This window comes from Carassius gibelio, chromosome A15, assembly GCF_023724105.1.
Source record: "Carassius gibelio isolate Cgi1373 ecotype wild population from Czech Republic chromosome A15, carGib1.2-hapl.c, whole genome shotgun sequence".
In the NCBI taxonomy this organism is placed as follows: Eukaryota; Metazoa; Chordata; class Actinopteri; order Cypriniformes; family Cyprinidae; genus Carassius; species Carassius gibelio.
In genome coordinates this window covers 7689167-7715992 of record NC_068385.1, presented here as the reverse complement: position 1 = coordinate 7715992, position 26826 = coordinate 7689167, and the positions used below count along the sequence as shown (strand labels likewise).

At 36.4% G+C, this 26826-nt stretch overlaps 1 protein-coding gene across 1 annotated transcript in view; it reads left to right on the top strand.

The window, feature by feature from the left end:
- grm5b (glutamate receptor, metabotropic 5b) overlaps nt 1-26589 on the top strand; it is a 44966-nt gene extending 18377 nt beyond the window's left edge. The window contains exons 4-9 of the mRNA XM_052616537.1: nt 17255-17490; nt 19329-19575; nt 19750-19918; nt 21466-21592; nt 22875-23814; nt 24838-26589. Of these exons, the coding sequence (XP_052472497.1) occupies nt 17255-17490; nt 19329-19575; nt 19750-19918; nt 21466-21592; nt 22875-23814; nt 24838-25786 (2668 nt within the window). The 3' untranslated portion in view covers nt 25787-26589. The remainder of the gene's footprint in view (nt 1-17254; nt 17491-19328; nt 19576-19749; nt 19919-21465; nt 21593-22874; nt 23815-24837) is intronic.
- The last annotated feature ends 237 nt before the right edge of the window (nt 26590-26826 follow it).

Here is a 26826-nt window from a genome sequence, read left to right as displayed (position 1 = left end):
TGGAGATTTAATTTTTAAAACCATCCCGTCAACTTAAAAATGAGAAGTGTGTGAGAAACAGGGTTATTATAGTTAAATAACACTACAACTATAAAATCATGTTTGCTACTTGATATAAAATAAATCTTAACTAATATAAAATATAACCTATTTTATTTTCAGCTAATAAACAAGGCAACATTTCTCATTTTTATTTAGTTTAATTTGATGTGCTAAAATAACTAAAATGTGAATAAGTTTGAATAAAAAATATATAGACATATTAAAAAAAAGTTTTAATACATTTATTGTTTGTAAATAAATGTATTAAATGTGTCCTTTTAATTCATTTTTATTCCTTTTTTATTTCTTTTAATACATACATGTATTTTTAATACAAAATGAAAAATAATGTTAAAAATTAATACATTACATTAAAACATTAAATAATGTTGCCTTGGTCTATTTATTATTATTATTTATTTATTTTTTTATTTCAGTAAAAAAAAAAATTATGTAAGATTTTTGTTATGATTTTACCTCTAATATCCCTGGGGTGGACTTCTGTTATGAAATCTGCGTGAATTTTTCATCATCAGCTGCTCAGTAAGGATGAGATCCAACAGGAAGTTATCATCATCCTCATTGTAGCCATCATCATCATCATCATCATTACATTATCTTCATCATCATCATCATTGCAGGTATGTTTCATAATTTAGGGTTTTATGCATCTTTAAAATAAAGGCTACAAAAGGGCATAGAAGAACCATTTTTGGTTCCTCGAGGAACCTTGCAGAGATCAATTCTTAGGAACATTTAATAAAATATAAAGATACATTTTTTTTACTATAAAGGACCTTTTGTGGACTGGAAAGATTCTATGGATGTTAAAGGTACTTCATGGAAAGATCAATGCCAATAAAGTACTTTTATTTTTAAGAGTTCACTTAGACACAGACACACGTCTCCTCTCATGGAGTCTGAATGTCTCTGATGGCCTCTGTAAGATCCTCTCAGGCACCGTTAGTGCCGTATTTACTGCTTCAGTCTCCGGTCAGATGGAGTGCTTCCTTCTGTCTGAAGTGGAATTACAACAAGAGCCAAAGGTTGACCGCAAAACAACTCATGTGTAGCGCAAGCATGTGTAGACAGAAATTAAAGTGGCTCTTAAAGCTTGTGCACGCACTCTCTGTGAGGAACAGACTGAAATTTAAGTCATGAAGCGTGCATCTCTTGTGTGTGTGTGCATCTCATGTGAGTGTGTGTGTAACATATCAAATCATTTCATTTTCAGATTAACTATCCCTTAAAAAGACTTGCGCCAGGTCCAATTTAATAGACCTATTTTCAATGGTTCAGCCACTATTGAAAGTATGTGGATCTCATAACTTTGTTTTCATTTCATAACGCCCTAGCAACCACCCAGAAAACATTGATAATACCCTAGTTACTCCTAGCAACACCACATCAACCAGAACACCCCGGGACTGCTCTAGAAACCTGCCAGAACACCTTAGTAATGCCCTTGAAACTAGCCGGAACACCATAGTATCTCCCTAGCAACTCCCTAGTATGGTATTTCCATAGCAACCACCTAGAACACCTTAGTAACACCCTAGCAACCAGCCAGAATATCTTAGCAACACCTGCTGCAACCCAAAATGCCTTATTAATGTGCAGCAACCACACTGAATACATTAGCACGACCTTGCAACCAGCCAAAATACCTTAGTAGCATCCTCCTACAACACCCTGGCAACAACCCAGAACACCTTAGCAACACCCTTGCAACCAAACAGAACAAATTCGTAACACCCTAGCAACTAGCCAGAATAGAAACGCAATGACAACTACCCAGAACACCTTATTAACACCCTAGTAACCACACAGAGGATCATACCACCACACTTGCATCCAGCCACAACACCTTAGCAACCACCTACAACACCTTAGCAACAACCATGAACACCTTAGCAACACTCTAGCAATCACCAAGAACACCTAAACTTTGTAATGCTCTAGCAACTACACAGAACAGCTTAAGGCTGCCCTAGCATCAAGACAGAATGCATTGGTAATACCCTAGCAACCAGCCAGGACACCTTAGCAACCACCTGTCAAAAAGCTATAAAAGATACTGACTGTAATACAAGTAAAAGCCATATATATGCCTGTTTCTTTTATTACAGGCAGTGTCCTTCTCAGATTTGTTGCACCTCGTTAAATCCCAGGTCTTCCACAGAAGTGTTCATTATGACATTGGGAACTCATAAACATGACTTTGTTTCCTGGAAGACTGATAGAAATCGGTGCTTCCCGACTCCCGGAAATTGCGTGAAGACAGACAATCAGATTACAGTTTGTCGCTGGAGAAGCTGTGGCCGTGTTTGTGTGCAGAACACGGCCGTCCAGCTTTCAGGTCAGGCACGTGACAATCCAGAAACCGCACGCAAATGGAGCGAACTTCATGATCATTAAACGCCCTGAGAGTGTTTATGATGCGTTTCCTGTCTGCCTCCCTCTCAGTGTTTTTTGCACTGGTCTGTGTTCCGTGCGGAGGAGCTGTCAAGTCTTCGTCATCCTCCTCTTCCTCCCGGCAGAGCCGAGAGTGTGAGAGGAATATTTAACAGATGAGAGAGAAGGAAAGCAAAGAATTCTGGGCCAAAGCAAGGGAATGACAGAACAGGCAGCGGAGATGTGTTTGCGCTAATGTGTTTGTTCAAATCCGCCAGAGAAAAGAAAACGAACACCCTAGCATCCACCAAGAATGTCTTAGTAAATTCAGTCATCAGAAAATCACAGACTTGAGTAACACCCTAGCAATTAACCAGAATACTTTAAAACCTTAGTAGCCACTTAAGCCGTGTTTCCAACGCTGGAACTTTACCCAGGGACTTTGGGCCGTTACTTGGTGTGTCTCCACCGCAGGAACCAGGATCTAAATAAAGTTCCAGGTAAAAAAATGCCCCCCAGAAAGTCCCTGCTGGCGAGGTAGTACTTTTTCAAAGTTCCGGAACTTTCGGGGGCGGGACTTGGGCACTAAACATCCTGATTGGCTGAGATCACGCAGCATTGTGATTTCAACCACCACTTATCCAGTTAATTTTCAAAATATTACTATTATTGTGTCATGAAATGTAGTTTTATAAGTATTTTCGGTGAGATGTAGTTGTTTAAAACTCAAATCTGTGGTTTATTGCTAAAGACAGCGCCTATTTATAAATGTGTTTCGCTGATTTCGGAGACGTAAGCTTTACGCGATCAGCTTAGAGACCATTTGATGTGTGCCGCTGGCTCTGATGTCTCTTTAGCGGTCGAACATAAAATATCATTAGTTTTGGGTAAATCTAACAGGTAATCTTTGGTCTGTATTCAATTTATCTATATGTTAAAATGAAAATAAAAAAGGCAAATTTATATAATATTTAGTTTATGACTGTATATACACATATCTCTGAACTAAGTACATTTCTGCGGCTATTATTATGTTCAAATGAAAACGAAAGGAGGCAGTGGTATTTGATATCCTATTTAGTTTTATCGTAAATATACAGAGAGGAAAATTGCAGTATCCAAGTCGAGCTGACTGAAGTTATCAAGTATGCTGCTCTTTGCAGAATCACTGTATTTTGCGTCGTTACGGACATCACACTCCCGAATCAAATGCGCAAAGTCTGAACTACCGAGGATGCACGTCCAAAAATTTGCGTACTTTGTATTGAGAAACGCGCGCAAACCTACGTCACCAGACTATTTGCCTAACCTTCCCTTACGAAAGGAAAATATATTTACCAATATATTTCTTAAAATATATTGTGATATATTGTAATATATTATTATCCATTTTTATTTTCTAATATTTTATATATTTGAATACATTTAATAATATATTGATGATACATATATTATATAATATATTGCAAAATATACAAATGATTGCCGCTTTCAATATATTGCAATATATTGGAAAAAATAAATATATATAAGAATATATGCCGAATATATTACATGATATTTTCCAATATACTGCAATATATTTTTGTTTCATAAGGGTTCCCAGTACTTTAGACCGCGGTGGAAACACAGAAAGCTACAGGTCTGGGGGGAAAATAGTTCCTGGGGAAAAAAAGTTCCTGGTACAAATGTTCCCGGGTTATTTCGGTGGAAACGCGGCATTAGTAATATTCTAACAACTAACCAGAGCACCTTCTTATTACTGTAAAGCTGCTTCGAATCAGTTTATAATGTATAAAGCACTATATAGTCAGATGTCATTTGACTTGAATTAGCAATGTCCTAGCGACCACCAAGAAGACCCTTGCAACTAACTAGAATACCATCTTGTTTATTACTATGAAGCAGCTTTGAATCAATGTATATTGTCAAATAGTTAAAAACTTGACTTGACTTAGCAATGCCCTAGAAACCTCCCAGAACGGCCTAGAACACTAACACATTCACACAACCATAGCAATGCCCCAACAACCACCCAAAATACCTTAGCAATGTCCTGGCAACCACTCAGGACACCTTTTCTTTACTGTAGAAAATAAAAAATATAGTGATTTGTACTATTCTGTTTGGCGCTGCTGTCTGCACAGAAAATGCACTCTTTATATTGGTTTAATTGCTCATAGTATGTCATGTGGCATTCAACACAGGCTTGGCACAACCAATGTGTTTTCATGGATGGGGCTTGTAGGATTACAAACATGTGAAAGTAGGAATATCCCAGATCCTCTTACGCTCTTGCTGGAGGATCTAGCACACACCAGCCCATCACGAGCGGCTCGCACATCTGCCCTCTCCTCGTTCCCGCCGCAAGCGTCTTGTAGGGTCTACAGAGATGAAACAATGGACCCGTCTCACTGAACTCTCACAACAGTGATCATGACATGCATTAGCCCTGTCCTGCCCACAGCTTTTACCCCACAGACCAAGCGCCAACTGATTAATGATGCTCCAAGTGTGTGTGTGTTTGGCGCGGTTGACACAACTATTATTTTCCGTTTCCCCGTCCGTGCTGCACTCTGAGCTGGAGACGGAACGAAATCAGAACCAATACCCTTCCACGGCTTGTTGCCATAGCAACAGAATTGTCACCCGTACCAACACCACCGCCTCCCGCCAGCCTCAGATTTAGTCAGAGAGGGATGTGAACAGGCGGAGAGAGGGTTTAAAGTCAGGCCTCTGGAATTACCATGAATATCTGGTTCTGCCTCCAGGATTCTCACTGATGAAGCACCTCACACTCTCACAGACACAGGTCCAGCTGCTCAGAGTAAACCTGGGAAGAAAGAGAAACACGTTTTATGGTGTTTAATCAGTGTTGGGGAAGCTGCTTCTCATGCTCCTCTTAATCTAACATTAACTACACAACCTAACAGCAGAAAATATTTGAACAAAATATTATGAAATATTTTACGTTATATAAAATTCCATAATTGAGATAAATAATAATGATAAATGATATATATATATATATATATATATATATATATATATATATATATATATATATATATATATATATATATGAATTTAATTAGGGTGTTGTTCATAATATTTCATTAAAAATTATGAAATAAAAATGCAACATATACATACTGTATAGACAGACAGATAGATAGATCTGTGTTATGTACATGGTATTAAACGTATTATTATTTTGAATAGCTTTTTTTTTTTATTTTGTTGAGTTTTCACGTCATTAATTTTGTGATTTTTATTTGAGTGTTTTTTAAATCTTTTTTTTAGTTTAGGTATTTCGTTTGTTTAATTTTAATCATTTTAGTGCAAAATTTTATTTCAGTTACATTTTTAATTGAAATGTTTGTGCAAGGATTTCGTGTGTTTGATACAATTAACAAAAAAAGGTTTGTGATAATTTTAGTTTTGGTTTAATAACACTGATACCTAAAATCCTGAGAATCGGTTTTTGAACTGAAACATTTGCTGATTCATTTAAATGAGACTTTGTAATGCTTTAAATGAGAGAGAGTACAGTTTTACCATTGAATAAGGTGTTTAAGGTGTTTGTTTAAGGCTGTGATGGATGGATACAGAGAGAGAAAACGTCTGTAAGTGTTGAGTGATTGCTTGAGTTTCCACAGTCTCAAAAGTTTCCTGACCTGCCAATCAAAAAGACAGGAACATTTCAATGTGAGAAACCCTGTGGGTCACTCGTGTGTGTGTGTGTGTGTGTGTGTGTGTGTGTGTTTAAAGCCGTCCTATGATTGCCAGCACCCTCTGGTAAACTGTCTGACAAACTTAACAATGTCTATGTGTGTGTATATCCATCAATCTTATGTGAATCGGTCTGTTTTTCTGTCCTGTCAGATTTCACTGTCTGTGTGTGTGTGTGTGTGTGTATGCAGATGGACACAGCATGAGGTTTTGACCTCATGGATCTGATCTGCAGCAAGCCTAAACCACACACACATTCCACTTAGCCTGACGTCTTTTAAAACCAAAAATAAAAAGATGAACACTAAGTGAGAGTATAACTCATACGCTACAAAACTAAACCCATATTTAAAGGGATAGTTCACCAAAAATGAAATTCTGTCATTTATTGTCATTCCAAACTTTCTTTCTTTCCTCTGTGGAATATGATATGTTTAGCTGAATGCTCACACTGCTTGACTTTATACAATGAATGTGTGGACTAGGGCTGTCAAGCTAAAAAAATGCCTCAGAAAGCACTGGAAAAGAAGTCCACTTATTAACAATAAACGTTTCCTGCAGTTTTTCTGCCAAAATTTATGAAGAAATTAAGAATGTTAGTATTCTATTCTTATAATTGTAATGTAAAATAAAATAATTATTACTATATTATTTTTCTTAAATATAATTTTTAGTTTTTCGTTAAAATAATACATTATCAATATTTTTTATTTTTTTATTTTTATTATTTTTTACATTTTTCTCTTTAATTTGTGCCAAATTGTGCAGCCCTACAGACAAGCAGTAAACCTGTTTTTCAATCACATTTAAAACCCAAATTTTTATTTTTGGTTGCTAAAATTAAAGAATTAGAAACTCAAATCATTTGACTGAAAGCCTGTGTTTAGTGATGATCGTGAGGTTATCTAAGCTCCCGCTCTGTACGTTCAGTGTTGTTTTAGCATGTGTGCTGTGTGAAGGACAGCTGTGGCCAGTGTTTTGACTGGCTGTAGTAATTGCGCTCTATTTTCAGCTCTCTCTATCTGAATGCTTGACGATCCCCCACCATGGCCTGACGTAAACGAATGGAAAGTCCACAGAAATCTCTAGTTCACTATTTACTTTTCATCTCTTCTGACACCTTCACAAACCCTGTTTACCACAAAACCCTTCATGCTGCACTTACTCTGTCCTTCAAAGCCAACGTGAGATTAAAGCAGACCCAATTTAAAGGGATAGTTCACCCAAAAATGAAAATTATGTCATTAATGACTCACCCTCATGTCGTTCCAAACCCATAAGACCTCCGTTAATCTTTGGAACACAGTTTAAGATATTTTAGATTTAGTCCGAGAGCTCTCAGTCCCTCCATTGAAGCTGTGTGTACGGTATACTGTCCATGTCCAGAAAGGTAAGAAAAACATCAAAGTATTCCATGTGACATCAGAGGGTCGGTTAGAATTCCTTGAAGCATCGAAAATACATTTGGATCCAAAAATAACAAAAACTATGACTTTATTCAGCATTGTCTTCTCTTCCGTGTCTGTTGTGAGAGACACTGAAGTTTGTGATATCCGGTTCGCAAACGAACCATTCGATGTAACCGGATCTTCTTGAACCAGTTCACCGAATCAAACTGAATCGTTTGAAACGGTTTCTCTCATCTCCAATAAGCATTAATCCACAAATGGCTTAAGCTGTTAACTTTTTTAATGTGGCTGACACTCCCTCTAAGCTCAAACGAACCAATATCCCGGAGTAATTAATTGACTCAAACAGTACACTGACTGAACTGCTGTGAAGAGAGAACTGAAGATGAACACAGAGCCGAGCCAGATAACGAACAAAAGATTGACTCGTTCATGAGTCAAGAACTGGTTGCATTGGTTTTCAGATCACCAATAGTTCTTTCGGACAGTTCGATTTAATAAAACGGTTGAAAAAAAAAACGGTTCACCGGTTCTTTTGCGCTCAAAATAATGGCGTCATTGGCGATGATTGTCCTTGATTCAAGCCTTCGGTTTACCTGCGCTCATAACATTAGCACAGAATCAGTTCAGAATCAATCACAAAAAGAATCAGTTCAGTTAAGTCCTTTGTGGATTAATGCTTATTGGAGACGCGAACCGTTTAAAACAGGGGTGCCCAACCCTGTTCCTGGCGATCGACTGTCCTGTAAAGTTTGGCTCCAACCCTAATCAAACACACCTGCCTTTAATTTTTAAGTGAGCCTGAAGACCTTAATTAGTTGCTTCAGGTGTGTTTGATTAGGATTGGAGCTAAACTTTGTAGGACAGTCGATCGCCAGGAGCAGGGTTGAGCACCCCTGGTTTAAAACGATTCAGTTCGATTTGGTGAACTGGTTCAACCGGTTCACTAAGAAGATCCGGTTACATCGAGTGATTCGTTCCCGAACCGGATATCACTACACTGCAGTGAACGCACTCATAACAGACCGGAAGAGAAGACAATGCTTAGTAAAGTCATAGTTTTTGTTATTTTTGGACCAAAATGTATTTTTGATGCTTAAAAATATTCTAACTGACCCTCTGATGTCACATGGACTACTTTGATGATGTTTTTCGTACACACAGCTTCAATGGAGGGACTGAGAGCTCTCGGACTAAATCTAAAATATCTTAAACTGTGTTCCGAAGGTGAATGAAGGTCTTACGGGTTTGGATGTCATTAATGACATAATTTTCATTTTTGGCTAAACTAAACATTTAACTTCTTAATAGATGTTTCTGGTCTTATTGGTCTATATTACTACAAGGACAAAAAAATTATAATTTTTGACCTGGGAAATGTCATTTATAATTTGGAAAAATATTTTCAGTTAACCTAAAATCTTGCTTATAATAATTCCTCCTAATGTAACAACTGTCACAGCAAAAATAGGGAATAATGATTCATTTAAAAAAGAAACGTTAGCATTGGGAAGTAGAACGAGTTGTGAGTCTTGTTTTCATGTTGAGGTTATCCTCTTGCTTTCTCTCTATGCCTGTTTCTGTCATTTGGCATCCAATTATCAGCCCATCTGAAGATGTCACTTCATCTACAGCCATCACAACATTTTACACATGACAGGAGAGCAGAGAGGAGATGAGAGCATATCTGGTCTGATCGGGGCTGAACAGTCACAACACAATTCATTTGGAGGTCGTAACTGTCAGAGCGGAGAGACGGATCTGATGGAGAGACGCTGGCACATGCTGACGCTGTCCTCCTGTGACCCATCTCCGTGTGTGTGTGTGTGTGTGTGTGTGATTTCTTTAACGTCCTCTGAGTTCCGTCACCTCATGCTGATCAGCACATGTTTGCTGTAAAACCTTGGCGTGTTTTTCTTGTTGTCATGGCAGCAACATTAGTGAAGCACTCAGGTTTGATTCCAATCTTGATTTTTTAATATTCATATACTGTGGCATTCAAAAGTTTGGGGTAAGTACATTTTTAAGGTGATATAAGCTCACCAAGACTGAATTTATTTAATCGAAAATACAGTAATATTGTGAAATATTGCAATTTGAAATTACAGCTTTCCATTTAAGTATTTTGAAAAATATAAATATTGATATTATATTAAATGATATTATATTATATTATATTATATTATTGATTTGAGATGTGTAATGCTGGCGTACTTATTTACAGCTCTCTCTTCATATTCATTGGGGGTCAGAGACAGTATTTTGACACTGAAAAATTGAGCACTGTACCTTTAAAGCGATAGTTAATCCATCGATCTGTCATCATTTTGTTCCTAACCAGAACGACTTTCTTTATTCCTCTGAGCTTAAATGAATGTAATATACACACACATACACACACACACATATATATTAATTTCATAATTTCATAAAACGTCATATTAATTGCTGAAATTAAACAGAAATAGAAAACGATGAGCAGGCGCTCAAGCCCTGTATTTTCAGTGTTGTCAAAATAAAAGTCCCAATTCAGGCACAACATATTGGCCATTGCCAGTAAATATAAATTTCCAAATGTCAGCCAGTTTTTTTGCTATACATCAGTCAACCACTGATTTTTGTCTCTTCTGAAACATTAGAGGAGCCACACTTGAAATGTGGTCAAACTGAAAAATGTATTGGCCAATGCCGATAAATAAAAATTGTTAAAAATCGGCTGATAAATTGGCCTTGATTATATATCAGTTAATCACTAATTGTTTCTTTTCTTAAACTCTAGAGAAGCCTCACATGAGGTGTAGCCAAACAGAAAAACTTACCGGCTGGTGCCGATAAAATCACCAAATATCGGCCGATATATCGGCTATATATCGGTCATCCACTAATTGTTTCTGTTCTGAAATGCTAGAAGTTCCACACTTGAGATGTAGTTGAACAGAAAAACTTACCGGCCGATGACAATAAAAATTATCAAATATCTTTGCTATATATTGGTTAACCACTAAATGTTCCTCTTTTGAAACTCTAGCAGAGCCACATGTGAGATTAGTCAGGTAATTTTCTCCGGAGAAATATTTGAGATGCATGAGACTTATGTAAAATCTTAATTTGCTCTTCGTTTGATCTTGCTATTCGATAAACACTCAAGATTTAAAAAGATCACATTTGTTGTTGTTGTTTTTGTCTACTGAGAGCGAAGCAGAGAGTGAGTGTTTTCTATAATGGTCTTTGTCATGGAGCAGTGGATGGGTTTTTGGGGCGCAGCTGTGTGAAAGCAAGGATAGATATGATCCTCCGCAAATAAATGAGTCCAGACCGTATCCGTCTGCCTGTTCATTTCCTTTCCTGATGGCACCAATGGAAATAAACAGAACACAAACCCAGTAAATACAGACTCGATCCAAACACAGGGGTAAATGAGTCAATCATGTTCACAGGTAGATGATGCTTATCTGCATTTATTAATAAATATAAGATATTTAATCCCACCGTGGCGAACAGGAAGCTCTTTATACACACCCACTCACACAGAGGCTTTTTGAGGTCTGCATGTTGAAGAGCAGACGCCCACATGTGTGGCGCTTGTATGAAGTGTGAGAGGTCTGTTGTAAAGAGCCTTTCATAACACACACACATACACACACATGCTGTAAGCTCTTTCACTAGATTCTTACAACTCAGTCAAAAATTACATAAGTATGTGTGTGTCTTTCAATTTTGAGTTTAGTCTTTGTGAAAGAAATTCTTCAGCAAGTAAGCAGTAAGCATTGTGCTGTTGTTCTTCCCATCTATTAGCCGTGATTATATTCTCTATTGTACCTTTCATTTAATTATTAATTACCATTTGATTTTGAACTGACCCCTCTAAAGGAATTTAATTTAACCTTTTGTGACTAATTGCTTGATAGGTTCCTCATTTGTCACTTTGCATAAAATAATCTTCTAGATGAATGCTTGTAAATGTAATGTAAATGCCAATACCATGGTAAGCATTTCTTCGGTCAAAATACTAGTTATTAATTATTGTTAATAGTGCAAAAAAAACTTTGGTAACATGATTGATCCAACAAACAAAATTTGTACACTTTTGGAAGGTGATGCCAGGTTAATTTATTGTAATTTCACATGCAATAACTGTAGTAATTAGGGAAAGTTTCATAATCACTTTCTTTCTAGTTCTGTTGTGGCATACAGAGTAGCTCCGCCCACATTGAAATCTCATTGGCTAAAAGTGTATAATAATATGGAAAATATGAATATTAATCATATACATATATATATATATATATATATATATATATATATATATATATATATATATATATATATATATATATATATATATATATATATATATATATATATATATATATATATATATATATATATATATAGATAGATAGATAGATAGATAGATAGATAGATATAGATAGATATATATAGATATAGATATATAGATATATATATATAGATAGATATATATATAGATAGATATATAGATATATATAGATATAGGTATATATATAGATATATAGATATAGATATAGATATATAGATATTTATTTTTTTTGGCTGTGATTTTGTTGTTTTTCAATGCAATAGACTGTGTGTGTGTGTGTGTGTGTGTGTGTATGTGTGTGTGTAAATTGCTTTCAATTTTAATAAATCGATTACATTTTACTAAATTTTCAGGTGATATCAATGTGAGAACACTATATAATATATAATATTTGTATATGTGTTTGTGTGTGTGTGTATTAATGTTTCTGCAGTGATGGGAGTTTGATTGATGAGGCTCGTCTCATTTTTAAACACCTGCTCAAACACACCCAATGCATTAATAAAGACTGACATTGTGCTCAGCTTTAAACACACAAACAATCAGTCTCTCAGATGCAGAAAAGTGCAGGTGTGACCTGTATGAGGCGCTCCATAAGAGAAAGAGAGATGAAGTCGAAAAATAGCAAATGTTTCTCTCTGTAAAACTGACCTTGTCTCTTCCAAAAGTTGCTGTCAGATTTATCAAACAGTGATAGTTCTATCGCCATGGCGATCTGTCTCCTCGTCTCCACGGGGACGGGCTTGGAGACGATGAGACAGTGATGTCTGCAGGAAGATGCCGAGAGACTGAGAGATTTTCAGTTTTCGGCTGCTGGAAAGTTCAGATTCAGAGCTGAATGGAGAAGCACGAGGAAGAGATTAAAGCTCGCTCCCTTCGGGAAAACCTGACGGAGATGTGATTAACGATCCGAGCTCAAAGTGAATGCGTTCTGCATTCGGCATGAGCTCAGAATCGACCCTGTTTACATTCTTCTAAACACACCCGTGGTGTTATTGTGCGCGATTCATTAGTTCACACATCTCAGGAGTCAATAATCCGCTGCGAATAACAGTTCTGGTTTGTCAGAGAGCATTGTGGGAAGCTGTAATGGCTCTGGGGACAGAAAAGCTTTGGCGAAGAGAGGAAGTTGGCACTGAAATGGCATTTGTGCCCCTCTGATGACGGCCGGACACATTCTGTTAGTGTTTGTGTACGGTCACGGTCCAGTTATCTTTGCTATGCAGCACTTGTTCCAGGCGAGCGTGTGTTTGGATGATGAACTGTGTTGTTGGTCAGCGCTTGTTTAATCCTTCACCTTGGGATGTGACAGCGGCGTCAGCTGCCCTCCGTCTCACTCCGTCTCAGATCAGTTATAGCAAAGACTGGTTTCTTTTGGTTTTACTCCTGGTTTTATCAATAAAATGAAGACTTGTGTGTGTAAGTGTACTAAAAACTAGGATAATGTCCTTGAGAAGGTAAAAAGTCTATAGCGAAATGGAAGTGGATTTCACCAAGATTGTCTTAGAGAGGACATAATTTGATTTCATCCACTTTATCGCCTGACATGTGTCGATCCTCCACCGGTTCAGGTGCTTTTTGTTGATTTATTTTGGGACACCTCAGAGTGTAATGTATTTGCCGAGGGGTGAAGGAGGACAAGGTTTGATCCACCGGAGTAATAGAGTAACTTTTCGATTCCAGTTCATACAGAGGTTTCTGGTGTGGAGACCGCAGACATGCATTATTTCGAATCAGTTGGGTGGACTGGGACTGAGCAGAACTTAATGGACTGAAAGAAATTTAGGTTGTCCAATTAAGTGACTTTAAGACATGTAATAGTTTACAGATACAAACATGGATAACAATCTCATCTCTTTGCCTCTCATTTAAAGGTACACTCCACTCGTGCAATCACATTGTTACTCAATAAGTGGAGAGACACTGAGCATACTTTGCTGCATCTGTATTGTAACGGTTCTGTTCAACTCAATGAAAATGATCTTTTACCTTCGCTTAGGATCCTCCTAGATTTTAAGGATAGTACAATGCATTGTATATTTAGAAAAGGCTAATTCATTTGTGTCTGTACAAATTGTTTTATTTGTTAAAGTTCTGCACAGAGACAAATGAAATGATCAAATTGACACTCTGAGAGCTCGCCAAGTCTGGTTGATAGTGTTGGACCTGAACGGAGAACACTGTACACATTGTTGAAGAAGATTGTTATCTGCATGCATCTGTGGCTGTTAATGCTTTTACTTCTGTTTTAAACTCTGGTTGACTGAAACAGTTTCTAATTGTTTTATGGATTTCCTATGTAATATGTTGGGAGTTGATCAGTTTTTTTTTTAAAGAATTGACTTCTGTTCAAATCCCATGCTTTTAAGATTTTTTTTTTAAATACTCCAGTATTTTTTTTTATTAGTTTAATTTTTAATTAATTTTTAATTTGTGTTTTTTATTTTTATACAGTTTTCTTACTATATATTTTTTTATTTTAGTTTTACACTTTTAGTATTTTATTTTGTAAATAAACAAAAACAAAATCTCTTTTTCATAATTTCTTTTTTATTTTAGTTTTTAATTCAGTTTGTGTTTGGTATTTATTTTGTTTTCAGTTTGTCTTAGATTTAGTTTAGTTGTATGCCGTTTTCTAGTTTTAATTTACTTAGTTTTTGTTTTCATTTTAGTGTTTTAGGGCTGCTAATTTAACAGTATTATATTTCTCAGTACAGTCTAGTGTCATTGCTCTCTATTGCTCTTGCATGTTAAATATACGTAGGTGAGCTGCAAAGGTTTCAAGGTTTATACTTAAGTCCGTGATCAAAAGTCTGAAATCTCAGTATGAACAATTCTCCTCAGAGACCAAAGTATTTTAAAAAAAAGCTATTCCATCAATTGAATTTTTTGCATTTCTTTTATTTTATTTTATCTAATTTAATTTAGGAGAAACATCAGAGATTAAGCTGATACTGAAACATTACAGTGATCCTTTAACACACAAACACACAGTGTATCATTTTCCTTGGAATCCCCCATAAGCACCCACTCCGATGCTGCCGCCATGGCTACAGTCTCAGCCAATCACGTCGCAGCCAGCTGTGAGGTCATCAGTCCCTCCACACAAGCACACAGGGTGTCAGATGAGTTTGCCCACAATGATGCCATCTGCACCCTGAGTGTGTGTGTGTGTGTGTGTGTGTGTGTGTGCTCATTTGCACTAGTTTCATTACCGAGGTGACTGTCCTTCTCTGTCCCGACTGAAGTGTGTGTTGTGAAGCAACGTGATTTGATGTCTGTGTTTTGTATTAAGTTTAACCCTGGGTTGATTTCTCCAGCTGACCTGTCGGCAAGGATGTAATTGAGTTAGCAAACACACACACACATTCACACACAAGCTCTGTAACAAACCCTAGTGAGCTGCCTTACTCTATTTGCTTGGTGCTTGAGATGCTGCCTATGAGGAACATTGCAGTTCTGAAGCCCATTAGGATTAAGCTTTAAAATCATACATGCACAAACTTGCAAATGTGCAACTTTGATGTTATACTGTATATAACATATGAACTCATAAATCAACACTCGTGTGTCAGTCTTCTTGTGTGGTTTAGTGAAATAAATAATCCAATGCCGTATGATGGTGTATTATATATAATTATAATATTAATATGATATATTATTATATAATGTAATATTCAATTTAGTTTATTTATTTATTTGATTTTTAATTATTTTAATGTAATTCGTTTTGGATTTTCTATATATACAATTTATTATAAAATAAATAATGCATTCATATTTTAAACAAAATAATATGTCTGTATTTTAAAAAATAAATGGTGTTTTTAATGTTTATTTTTTATCATTTTATATCAATAATAAATTAATTTGACATACTCTAAACAAAATAATGTATGTCAGTTTTTGTTTTCTTGATTAATTGTTTATTATTAATGTTATAAAATGTTAATAATGTTTATTTACTTTTTTATTATTATTTTTATGAAAAAATAAAATACATTTTATTTTATTTTTAATTAACTTTGAAATATATTATATTTGTTTTAAGTTCATTAGGATTTGGCTACAAAATCATACATTCACAATCTCTTAATTATTAAATGTGTGCAACTTTGACATTGTATATAACATATAAACTCATAAATCACTTCTAGTCTTAATGTGTAATTTAGTGAATAGTTATCATAGAAATGATTCAGTGGTGTATGATCTGTATGATTCAGTCTTTCACACACACACACACACACACACACACACATACACTTACATACAGATGCATGTGAGATTTTCACATGAACAATTATCAGTCTTTTAAAAATATGCCTCTAGTTGTCATGGTTACTGGGGAAACTGGCAGTGCAGGCAGAGAAAAATAATGAGTCATTTGTGTGCGGGTGTTCATTTAATTGGCAATTTGTATCTACTTTGTATCAAAACTATTTAATTTGTCCAAATGTATCCGTGTACGTTACGGGAAGGCTTCACGCTGCTGAACCGAATGTTTCAGCCTGATGCTGCCAAAATCACACACACACACACACACACACACACACACACACACACACACAGAGAGAGAGAGAGAGAGAGAGAGAGAGAGAGAGGCTCAGTTCCAAAACATAGCCTTGCTGTCTGCTGCCTACATAGGGAACCACCTTCTAAGGCAACACCCTTAATTTTATGTAATCTCACAAGTGACTAACTTGAAATGCTGTTATCAAGTTGTTAATAAGCATATAAATTATATATATATATATGAAAATATACAAGAAAATGTCTTTTTTAGTTTCGTTTGAATGAATAATTTTTAAGTGCATTGATAATCAACATTTTTCTCTTTATCTGTCATGTTGAACGGATGTTTCCCACTGAAATTGTTGCATTATTAGAAATTAATAATAACATAATTAATTCTATATATTTCTATGTCTTTATCATTAATGAAATTATTATTATTAATATTGATGTATTTTATGCTGTTTATTTATTTTATATTATTATTATTATTATTATTATTTTTTATAGTTTTGGATCATACACTTATGTATATTATAATAATATATATTAGATTTATTTTCAAAATTAACGTTAACAATTAATTTTGTATATTTAAAAAATATATATGTTAGCTTTGGAGTTATTATATTTGATATTTGTTTTACTTTTTGTTTGTCGTTATACACATTCATATAATGTATAATGATTAACATTTTTTATTTTATTTGTCATCTTGGATAAATTTTTCCCACTGATCTTGTTGCAATGCATGCTGTGGTTCTCTAAAAAGGATGCATGTGATGTCATGACTTTGCACACTGACTGGTTCTCTCCTTCTCAGTGACGGCTGGGCGGACCGCTACGACGTCACAGATGGCTACGTGCGCGAGGCCGCCGGTGGGATCACCATAAAGCTGCAGTCCCCAGACGTGAAATGGTTTGATGATTATTACCTGAAACTACGTCCCGAAAACAACCTGAGAAACCCCTGGTTCCCTGAGTTCTGGCAGCACCGCTTCCACTGCCGGCTGAAGGGACACCCGCAGGAGAACAACAAATACAACCGCACCTGCGGGAGTAAGTGACCACAGCGCTAAAACAATTCAAATTAACCTGTCTGAAGTCTCCATTTGTGTCCTCATGTGCTCCCTCGATGACGTTTAGCCATTTGAGAAGAAGAACAGTAGTCAAAGAAAAGCAAATCCTCTCTCTCTCTCTCGCAGACAGAAACATGATTGCGTTCTTTCATCCAGACTTCTTCTTCAGATATCACACCTTCCATTAGTCTCGCTGTCTTTCATTGGCTCCATTCATCTGAGCTTCTGCTTGAGTTCAAAGAAACTTTTTCAAATGATACCATTATAAAAAAAAAAAAAACTGAACAAAGAACAACCTCTGAAACAGGAATCAGAACTGTTTGCTCATAAACCCGCATGAGCAGACAAACAGAGAGCAACAGTTTGGACAGAGATGTTGCTTTAATGTCGGTTCAAAACTGAACATTTCAATCAGTGCGTGCCGAGAGGATCAGACATTTCTACATGAAATAAAATTTGCTGCGCAGTTCATAATCACAAACACAGTCTAATACACAAACATTTAGCCTTTTCAAGAACAGTCGAATCTATTTGATGGAATGAATCACTTATCCAAGTTATAAAATAATAACGTTGCGAAACAATTTGAATGAATATATATATATATGGCATTTGTAATTTGGGGATATTATTTTTTATTAATATACCAAACTCGCACAAATGCTCCCAAATGTATTTTGGGGTCACCAGTGTTTGGAATAACGAGGTTTAAAAGAACGGCGTTAGGTAACAACGTTATTTTTTCAGTAACGCGGTAATCTAACTAATGCCGGTAACGTTACTGAACGTTAAATGCGGTGCGTTACTATGCATTGATTTAATAAACTATGCAATCCGAACGGACCCCTGGCTCACACAGTGAGTGTGGAGGTGGGTTAATGACGAGATAAGCAGTTGTGATTGGCTAAGGCAGAGTCATGTGTTTCATGGTAGCCAATCAGAGCCAGTGTTTTAACACACATGCCTGCACACGCGGCTATGCCAGTGGCGCCAAACACACACACACACACACACACACACACACACACACACGCAACAGCTACACAGAGATTCGCAGCAGAGATGGCGAGTCAGGAGCAATCCGATGAAAGTTGGCATTTTCAAGGTGAAGATATAAATACTACTTCAAATTCATTGTGGTCAAATGCAAGAACGTGCATGTAATGTGTACATGTAATGTGTGACACGCATCTACAAAGCTAGTGGCCAAAAACACTTTTCTTACAAAGATAATACTTGCAATAAATATTGAAAGTTATGTACCTGTCTGTTCTACTCATTTTAACTGACTTGTGAAAACTGCAAAAAAAAAAAGTACAAAATCTCTGATATGTAGCAACTTTTTTTTTTTTTTTTTTTTTTACAGTAACACAAATAGTTACTTTCCCTGGTAACGAGTTAATTTTATTATAGAGTAATTCAGTTACTAACTCAAGTTACTTTTTGGAACAAGTAGTGAGTAACTATAACTAATTACTTTTTTAAAGTAACATTCCCAACACTGGGGGTCACGCAAATTATGCGACCAAAAGTTTCGAGCCCTGTTAGTTTTTTGCTGTTGCTGTAAATCAAGTAGCTACTGCCAATACATTCGCCGATTCGGTGCACAAGTAGCATATTATAACCCTTAGCAGATCTATACAGGTGGAGCTGGGGAAAGTGGAGGGTTTCAGGAAGCCGTCTAAATTTAAAGCAGCAAGCTGCTCATTGGCTGCGTAAGCAACATGAACAAATCAGCTTGTGTCAAGTAGGTTAACGCTGTGAATATCATCCATCCCAATCATTAACCCCAATTTCCTCCTCCTCCTTCTCTCTCAGAGCGGGATTCTCTGCGTCAGCAGTACGCGCAGGACACCAAGATGGGGTTCGTGATTAATGCCATCTATAGCATGGCCTACGGCCTCCACAACATGCAGAAAGCTCTGTGTCCCGGTATGGTGGGATTGTGTGATGCCATGTGGCCCATCGATGGTGCAAAGCTCCTGGAGTTCCTCATGAAGACCAACTTCTCTGGAGTGTCCGGGGAACACATTTATTTTGACGAGAACGGAGATTCACCTGGGAGGTACCAGACCAATCCAATCTAATCCAATAAATAAGATAATCAATCTGCCAATCAATCAAACAGTCACTTAGTCAATGAATGGATCAATGCATCATTAGACTGATGAATCCATCCTTCATTTCCATTCATCTTCATTTCAGTGCACTCAATCGATGCTACTAACTGTGTTCATAGTTACGTGATCATGAACTTTAAGAAGATGGGGAAAGATTACTTCGACTACACGAACGTGGGGAGCTGGGACAACAGCGGACTGCAGATCAATGACGACGAGATCTGGCCCAACAAAGACGACATTATTAAATCAGTGTGCAGTGAACCCTGCGATAAAGGTCAAATCAAGGTCAGGAGACAGCCAGCTGCTTATTTACCCCAATAGTGTTGTGTAGTGATTAATGTTAATGGTTAATAATTGTGTTTTTGTTGATAAATATACTGGAGTAACAAGTAAAATCCAACAGATTCAACTGGTTTGGCTTCAGGGCACATTTTACAGTGGCATCAAGTGGTGACTGTAAAATTAAAAGCATGGCTCTTTGATGTCTAAATGAATTTTGATGGTTTAATGCATCATGCATTCCAGTTTTTCCAGTCATGTTTGTTGCACTTGGACCTTTATTTCATGTAATCTGGATCTGGAATCTTTTCTTTATCATGTGCAGTTTTATTCATTGTTTTTTAGGGCCTTTTGTACAACCCATAAATGTTGACACTGGTGTAATTCAGTGCACCCATTGATGTCCAGAGTAAAACTAGTTAAGAACCACTTTTTGTTGCTTTTGTTTCATGTCAACAACAAAAGAAGTTTAAAAATAATATAAAACATAAAATAGTTTTTTTTAATATTATTAATATTTTCATTAATTTTATCCAATATAATGTAATTTACAATATTATACAATGCAGTATTATTTACAATATACTTACAATATTAAAAAGCTAATTTAAAAGTAAATAAACATTCTAAAAGTAAATGTAATATTTATATTTACTACACATGTATATACTACAAAAAAATTATATTTTGATTTTCTAAAATATTATAAGTTATATATTTTTTATATTATAATGAAACAATTTCCTCTGATTTTTATAGTATTATATAATATAATATTTATATACACAATTTATCCACTTTACCATTACCTGGAGCATCACAATTGTGAATCATAGGCAGAACATGATAATACAATTTTATGTTTGCTTTATATTTATTTAATGTATTTTCTTCTGAATTATTTAATCTTTTAATTAAAATTATGCAATATAGTATAATTTATATAATATTTTAGAAAAGAACACATTTGAGTAAATAAACACTGCAAAAGTTAAAAGTTTTCTAAAATAGTATAAGTAGAATATTATTAGTTAGATATTTAAAATATTATAAGGAAAGGTTTTTTGTGCAAACATTTACAGTTAGTGTACTGTTATCATCTAGTGAATCATAGGCGAAACCAACGAATAAAAATACGTTTATAAAATTAAGTTAGAACATGATATAAATAAAATCTAATGTTTATATTTGCTTTATATTTATTTAATATATTTATTTAAATATTTAATATTTCAATTAAAATTATGCAATATAATATAATTTATATAATATTTATAATATTTTAGAAAAAAAAAAACATTTTAGTTAATAAACACTATTTTTCTAAAATATTATAAGTAGAATATTATAAGTTATATATATTTTTTTACATTATAAAGATTTTTAGTTGTTGTTTTTTTACAGTAAGTGTTTTTATTGACTCCAAAGCATAAACTGACATAAAAACATAAATTTACTAACATTTAGTGTTTTTCCTCACTGCCACCTTTCTGTGTCACAACCCTGCAGCTGAGAATCTGTTTTCTATCCTGATGTGATTATCTCATCCGCAGGTGATCCGTAAAGGAGAGGTCAGCTGCTGTTGGACATGCACTCCCTGTAAGGAGAACGAGTTTGTTTTTGATGAGTACACGTGTCGCGCGTGTGAGCTTGGATCATGGCCCACCGATGACCTCACTGGTGAGTCCACAAACACATCAACCCACTGACGGATAAAGACTGCAGCGTAAAGATCAGAAAGATGACACAGATGCATCTGACCCCGATTCTCCTGCGTTCACTGCCATGTTTTATCCGTCTCTATTCATGTCCAGTTTAGTAAATCTAATTCTGTAAAGTGCTGGAGCTCCGGCCACACACCGATACTCAAATACAAATCTAACATTTCATGGAGTGTCAGATCTCCAATCACGACCAAAACAAGTTATTTGCAAAGTGCATGATTGCATCTCTCTTAAATTGCCAATAATAGAAAGAGAAGGAAATAAAGAGAGAGATGTGTGCTGAAGAAAGCAAATGCATTTCAATAAATCATTTCAGGGAAAAGCGAATACACACACTCATTGAGTTAAAAGGTTAACAGCATCAGAACCGTCTGAGCTGAAATGATCAAATCTGTCTCTGTGATCAGCCCACACATTTTATTAACGCATATTTATACAATCAGATAGAAAGAAAGAATCATACAGCCAATATTATCAAGTACTGTACACTGCAACACCCTCTTCCATTATATTGCTATTTTTTCGCCACACTCAACTGATAATAGTTAATAAATACTTTTTCCATTTCCAGGGCATAATTTTTAAGAGTATAAAATTTTTATAGTAAATATTTATATAGATTGTTACGATGTCACAAGATAAATATTCTATTTACGTTTTTAGTGTTTATGTACTATAAAAATAAGCAAATATTTTTGTTTTATAAAATATTTTATTTACTAGAAATAATTTTATAAGTTTTATAAAAAGTCTCTATAAAACAATTTCTTAAAGGTATAAAATATGCTTATTAAATGTTACATATATATCTATATATAAAATACAGTATTATATAATATATACGATTTTAGAAAATATTTATATTGCATATCAATTTTCTGTTTATTTGTAAAGTCTGTTTTTTTACAATAACATTTTTAAAATATGCTTTCTAAAATTTATATTTTGTCCAATAGAAATTGCTCATTTTAAGTGCTGTCTCTATTAATTTTTTTTTTTTTTAAATCCTTAACATTTTAGAAAATGTAAGTAATTTCACATTTATTTTACTGATTATAACAAAAACTTTAAAACATTTTTTTAAACATATTTCCTACTGACACACTACAGCAAAATATAGAAATAACTGACTTAAAACCATTTTTGGTTGGTGAAAATTCTAGTGGCCTAAGACTTTTGCACAGCCTGTATATTTATATATTTAAAAATATTAAATCCTTTTTCTTCCATTGTTTCAGGATGTGACCCCATCCCAGTGAAGTATTTGAGGTGGGGTGACCCTGAGCCCATCGCAGCCGTGGTCTTCTCCTGCTTGGGCCTGATGGCCACGTTCTTCGTCACCTCTGTCTTCATTATTTACCGTGACACTCCGGTGGTGAAGTCGTCCAGTCGCGAGCTGTGCTACATCATTCTGGCAGGCATCTGTCTGGGCTACCTGTGCACCTTCTGTCTTATCGCCAAACCTCATGTCATCTACTGCTACCTGCAGCGGCTGGGCATCGGGTTATCGCCCGCTATGAGCTACTCGGCCCTCGTCACCAAGACCAATCGCATCGCTCGGATCCTGGCCGGCAGCAAGAAGAAAATCTGCACCAAGAAGCCTCGCTTCATGAGCGCCTGCGCCCAGCTGGTAATCGCCTTCCTGCTGATCCTCTTGCAGCTGGGCATCATCGTGGCTCTCTTCATGATGGAGCCTCCTGACGTCATCCACGACTATCCCTCCATCCGCGAGGTCAACCTCATCTGCAACACCACCAACTTAGGCGTAGTGGCGCCACTGGGCTACAACGGCCTCCTCATCATGAGCTGCACCTTCTACGCCTTCAAGACGCGCAACGTTCCCGCCAATTTTAATGAAGCGAAGTACATCGCTTTTACCATGTACACCACCTGCATCATCTGGCTGGCCTTCGTGCCCATTTACTTCGGCTCGAACTACAAGACCATCACCATGTGCTTCTCCGTCAGCCTGAGCGCCACTGTGGCTCTCGGCTGCATGTTCGTTCCGAAGGTTTACATTATCCTGGCTAAACCAGAGAGGAACGTCCGCAGTGCGTTTACTACGTCAACAGTGGTGCGCATGCATGTGGGAGATGGAAAATCATCATCCGCGGCCAGCCGGTCCAGCAGTCTGGTCAATCTATGGAAGAGACGAGGATCGTCGGGAGAGACACTCAGGTGTGTTGAATTGTGCACCAATAGTTTTCAAAAGATACCTTTTACTAATAAACATCCTTTAGGGGTAAATAAGGTACAAAGGTGTATCTTTTGAAAGGATACTGCCTCTAGTGACAGCTTTTGTACCTTTTTTCTGAGAGTCTAGATTTGCATTTCTTTAAGGAAACTTCCATGCATTCATAGCACGAAATACATAGTGTTAAAATTTCAGGTTTTATGCTTCGGTTCTGTCGCTCTGTTGTTGTCATAACATTGAATGCACATCTTTTTGTGTGGTAATGATGGACCTGTTAAGTTATTGACATCCATAAAAAGAGAGTGTTTACCTTAGACGACCTGTGATTATAGGAATGAATGTATTCAGTGTTTCTGCTCACACTGCCACAAAATATCTGTGTTAACATATGCTACATAATGCATAGATAAATAGAACCATAAGTATTAGTTTAGTCATTTTACATTTGTATGCTTAATAAAAAAAATTACTGTAAAATCTTTCTTAAATACTTTTTCTTTTAATTTGCAGGGAAATATTTGAATAGTTCCTGTTTTGGTTCATATTTTTATAATGATAATAGTTATTACTATTACTATTATTATTGTTATTTATGCTTTTTTAACATCATTTTTATTATTATTATTATTATTATTATTATTATTATTATTTGTGAATGAAGCACAGCATGCTTGGAGCTTTTTTAAAACTGTGTTTTAAACCATGATCGCAATTTTTATAAAAAAAAAAAAAAAATCACAATTATGATTTTTTTCCCCAAAAATGTTGTGCCCTGATAGATAGATAGATAGATACTTTTTTATTTTACAGTGAATGTAAAATTTTTGTGTAATATTTGTGTTAATTATTATTATTATTATTATGTACATGTTTGGACAATTTGTGAAGCTTTACAAACAAGCACAGCAAACCTGGATTTAGATATGAACAGAAATAGTGATGTTATTTGCACTGGAGTAATTTTGCAATCATTTTAACTGAATGTATTATTTTAAATGCTGTTTCAGCTCTAATGGGAAGTCGGTGACGTGGGCCCAGAATGAGTGCAGTTCCAAAGGTGGCCACCTGTGGCAGCGTCTCTCCTTCCACATTAAGAAGCGTGAAAGCAACCAGACGGCCGTGATCAAACCTTTCTCCAAAACGTCTGAGGGACGCTACTGCGGAGGCAGCGATATCAACACCGACAACAGTAACAACAAGATGCTCTACGAGGTCACCGAAGTGGAGGAGCGCTACCCCATTAGCTACCGGCCCCACACACCCTCACCGATCAGCACTGTGACCCAGAGAGCAAGCATCGCTTTATCACAGAGCGCTGGCGCCACCAACTCCCAGGTCATGAGCGTCTCTACGTACATGTGTCAGCCTCCACACCGGGGCAGCAATGGTGGAAGTGCGTCACAGGGCTCTTTGATGGAGCAGATTAGCTGCGTGGTGAACCGCTTCACTGCTAACATCAGCGAGCTCAATAGCATGATGCTCTCCAACTCTCCTCCAGGGAGCCCTGTGGGTTTGTCCACCAGCGCGTCCGCACATGCTCAATCTGTGGAGCCCTGCTCCGCTCCGCCCTACCGCCTGTCCCGAGAGATTTCCATGCCGACAACCATGACGACCTACGCTGAGATCCAGCCGCTCCCTCCGGTGGAGTCTAACGTGGGTCGCCCCACCCCTCCCTGCCCACTTTCTGGTTCATCACGACTCAAAACCTCGCCCACGACAAGTGGGAAGGAGCTAAAAGGGGGCGTGTCCTCAGCTCTGGAGTCGCCGCCCAATCAGCAGGAACTTGAGGAACTGCTAGCGTTGACTCCGCCCTCCCCCTTCAGGGACTCCATCGGGTCGGGCAGCGGCTCGCCGAGTTCTCCCTCTTCTGATACCGAAATGTCCGCTCTTCCACCCATCCCAAAATACGAGTGCCTGGTGCTCCGACACTACAGCCAGAGTTCGTCTTCGTTATGAGGACGACAGATGGAAGAATGACGTAATTCACTCCGGCGGAGATGGCTTGAGTGTGTGTGTTTACATGTTCTCACCTTCGGACCAATGCAAAACAGGGCCCTGTGGAGGAATATCTCCAGCATCAGACCTGCAGTTGAATCAAAACGGTGTCTAATCGTTTCATCTAGTGGCGTTCCGTTGGTCCATTTTGGTAGTGGCCTTAAACAAACATGGCTTTCATCTAATTAGTGCTGTTTTTATGATGACTACAGTATGTTGTTGTGCCCCCAACAGGACGGAGGTGGACGAACACCCAACCTGGGACATTCCCATACACGGACATTACAAGCTATTTTGCTACGTTCATCATCAAACAATGAGATTATTAAGGGCTGGGAAAAGGCACGGCAGCAAAGGGAAAAGTCTGTATAATTACATGTTGAGTAATCTTTAGCTTATACACTCGTACGCGACTGCTAGTGCGCTGTAATAATTGAAGAGTGCGAGGTGAAGTCTCCGATGCTTTCTGAGATTTAAACGCAATCTTTGAACAAAGTGCTTTGTTTGATGTACTACAGGACAGCGTGAGAGAGCAAACAGACCGATAGTCAGACACATCAGTCATTGTCCATGATTTTCTCCTTATTCTCTCTTTTCACCTTGTTCTTCCAGTTTCTTCCCATTTTTCTACCTGCCTTTTTCAGGAACTAATATATTGGTGAATCTCATGGAAGCTGTCAAGGTTATATATCATTCATTCATTCATTCATTCATTCATAAATAAATAAATGAATATATGCATATATGCATATAGCAAAAACAAAAATTATTTTAGGACAATTTGTTATTTTTTATTGTATTAATTTTTTATCTTTATTATTATTATATTATTTTAATTTTTATATTGGGTCAATATTAAAAAAAATACATGAAAACTACAATTATATTAAAATATGCTATATTTTATTTTATTTGAAGGTTTATTGATTTATAATAAATAGTCGATTTTATAGATTTATTTGCAAATGTGGGTTTTGAAATGTAACCTGAACATGACTTCA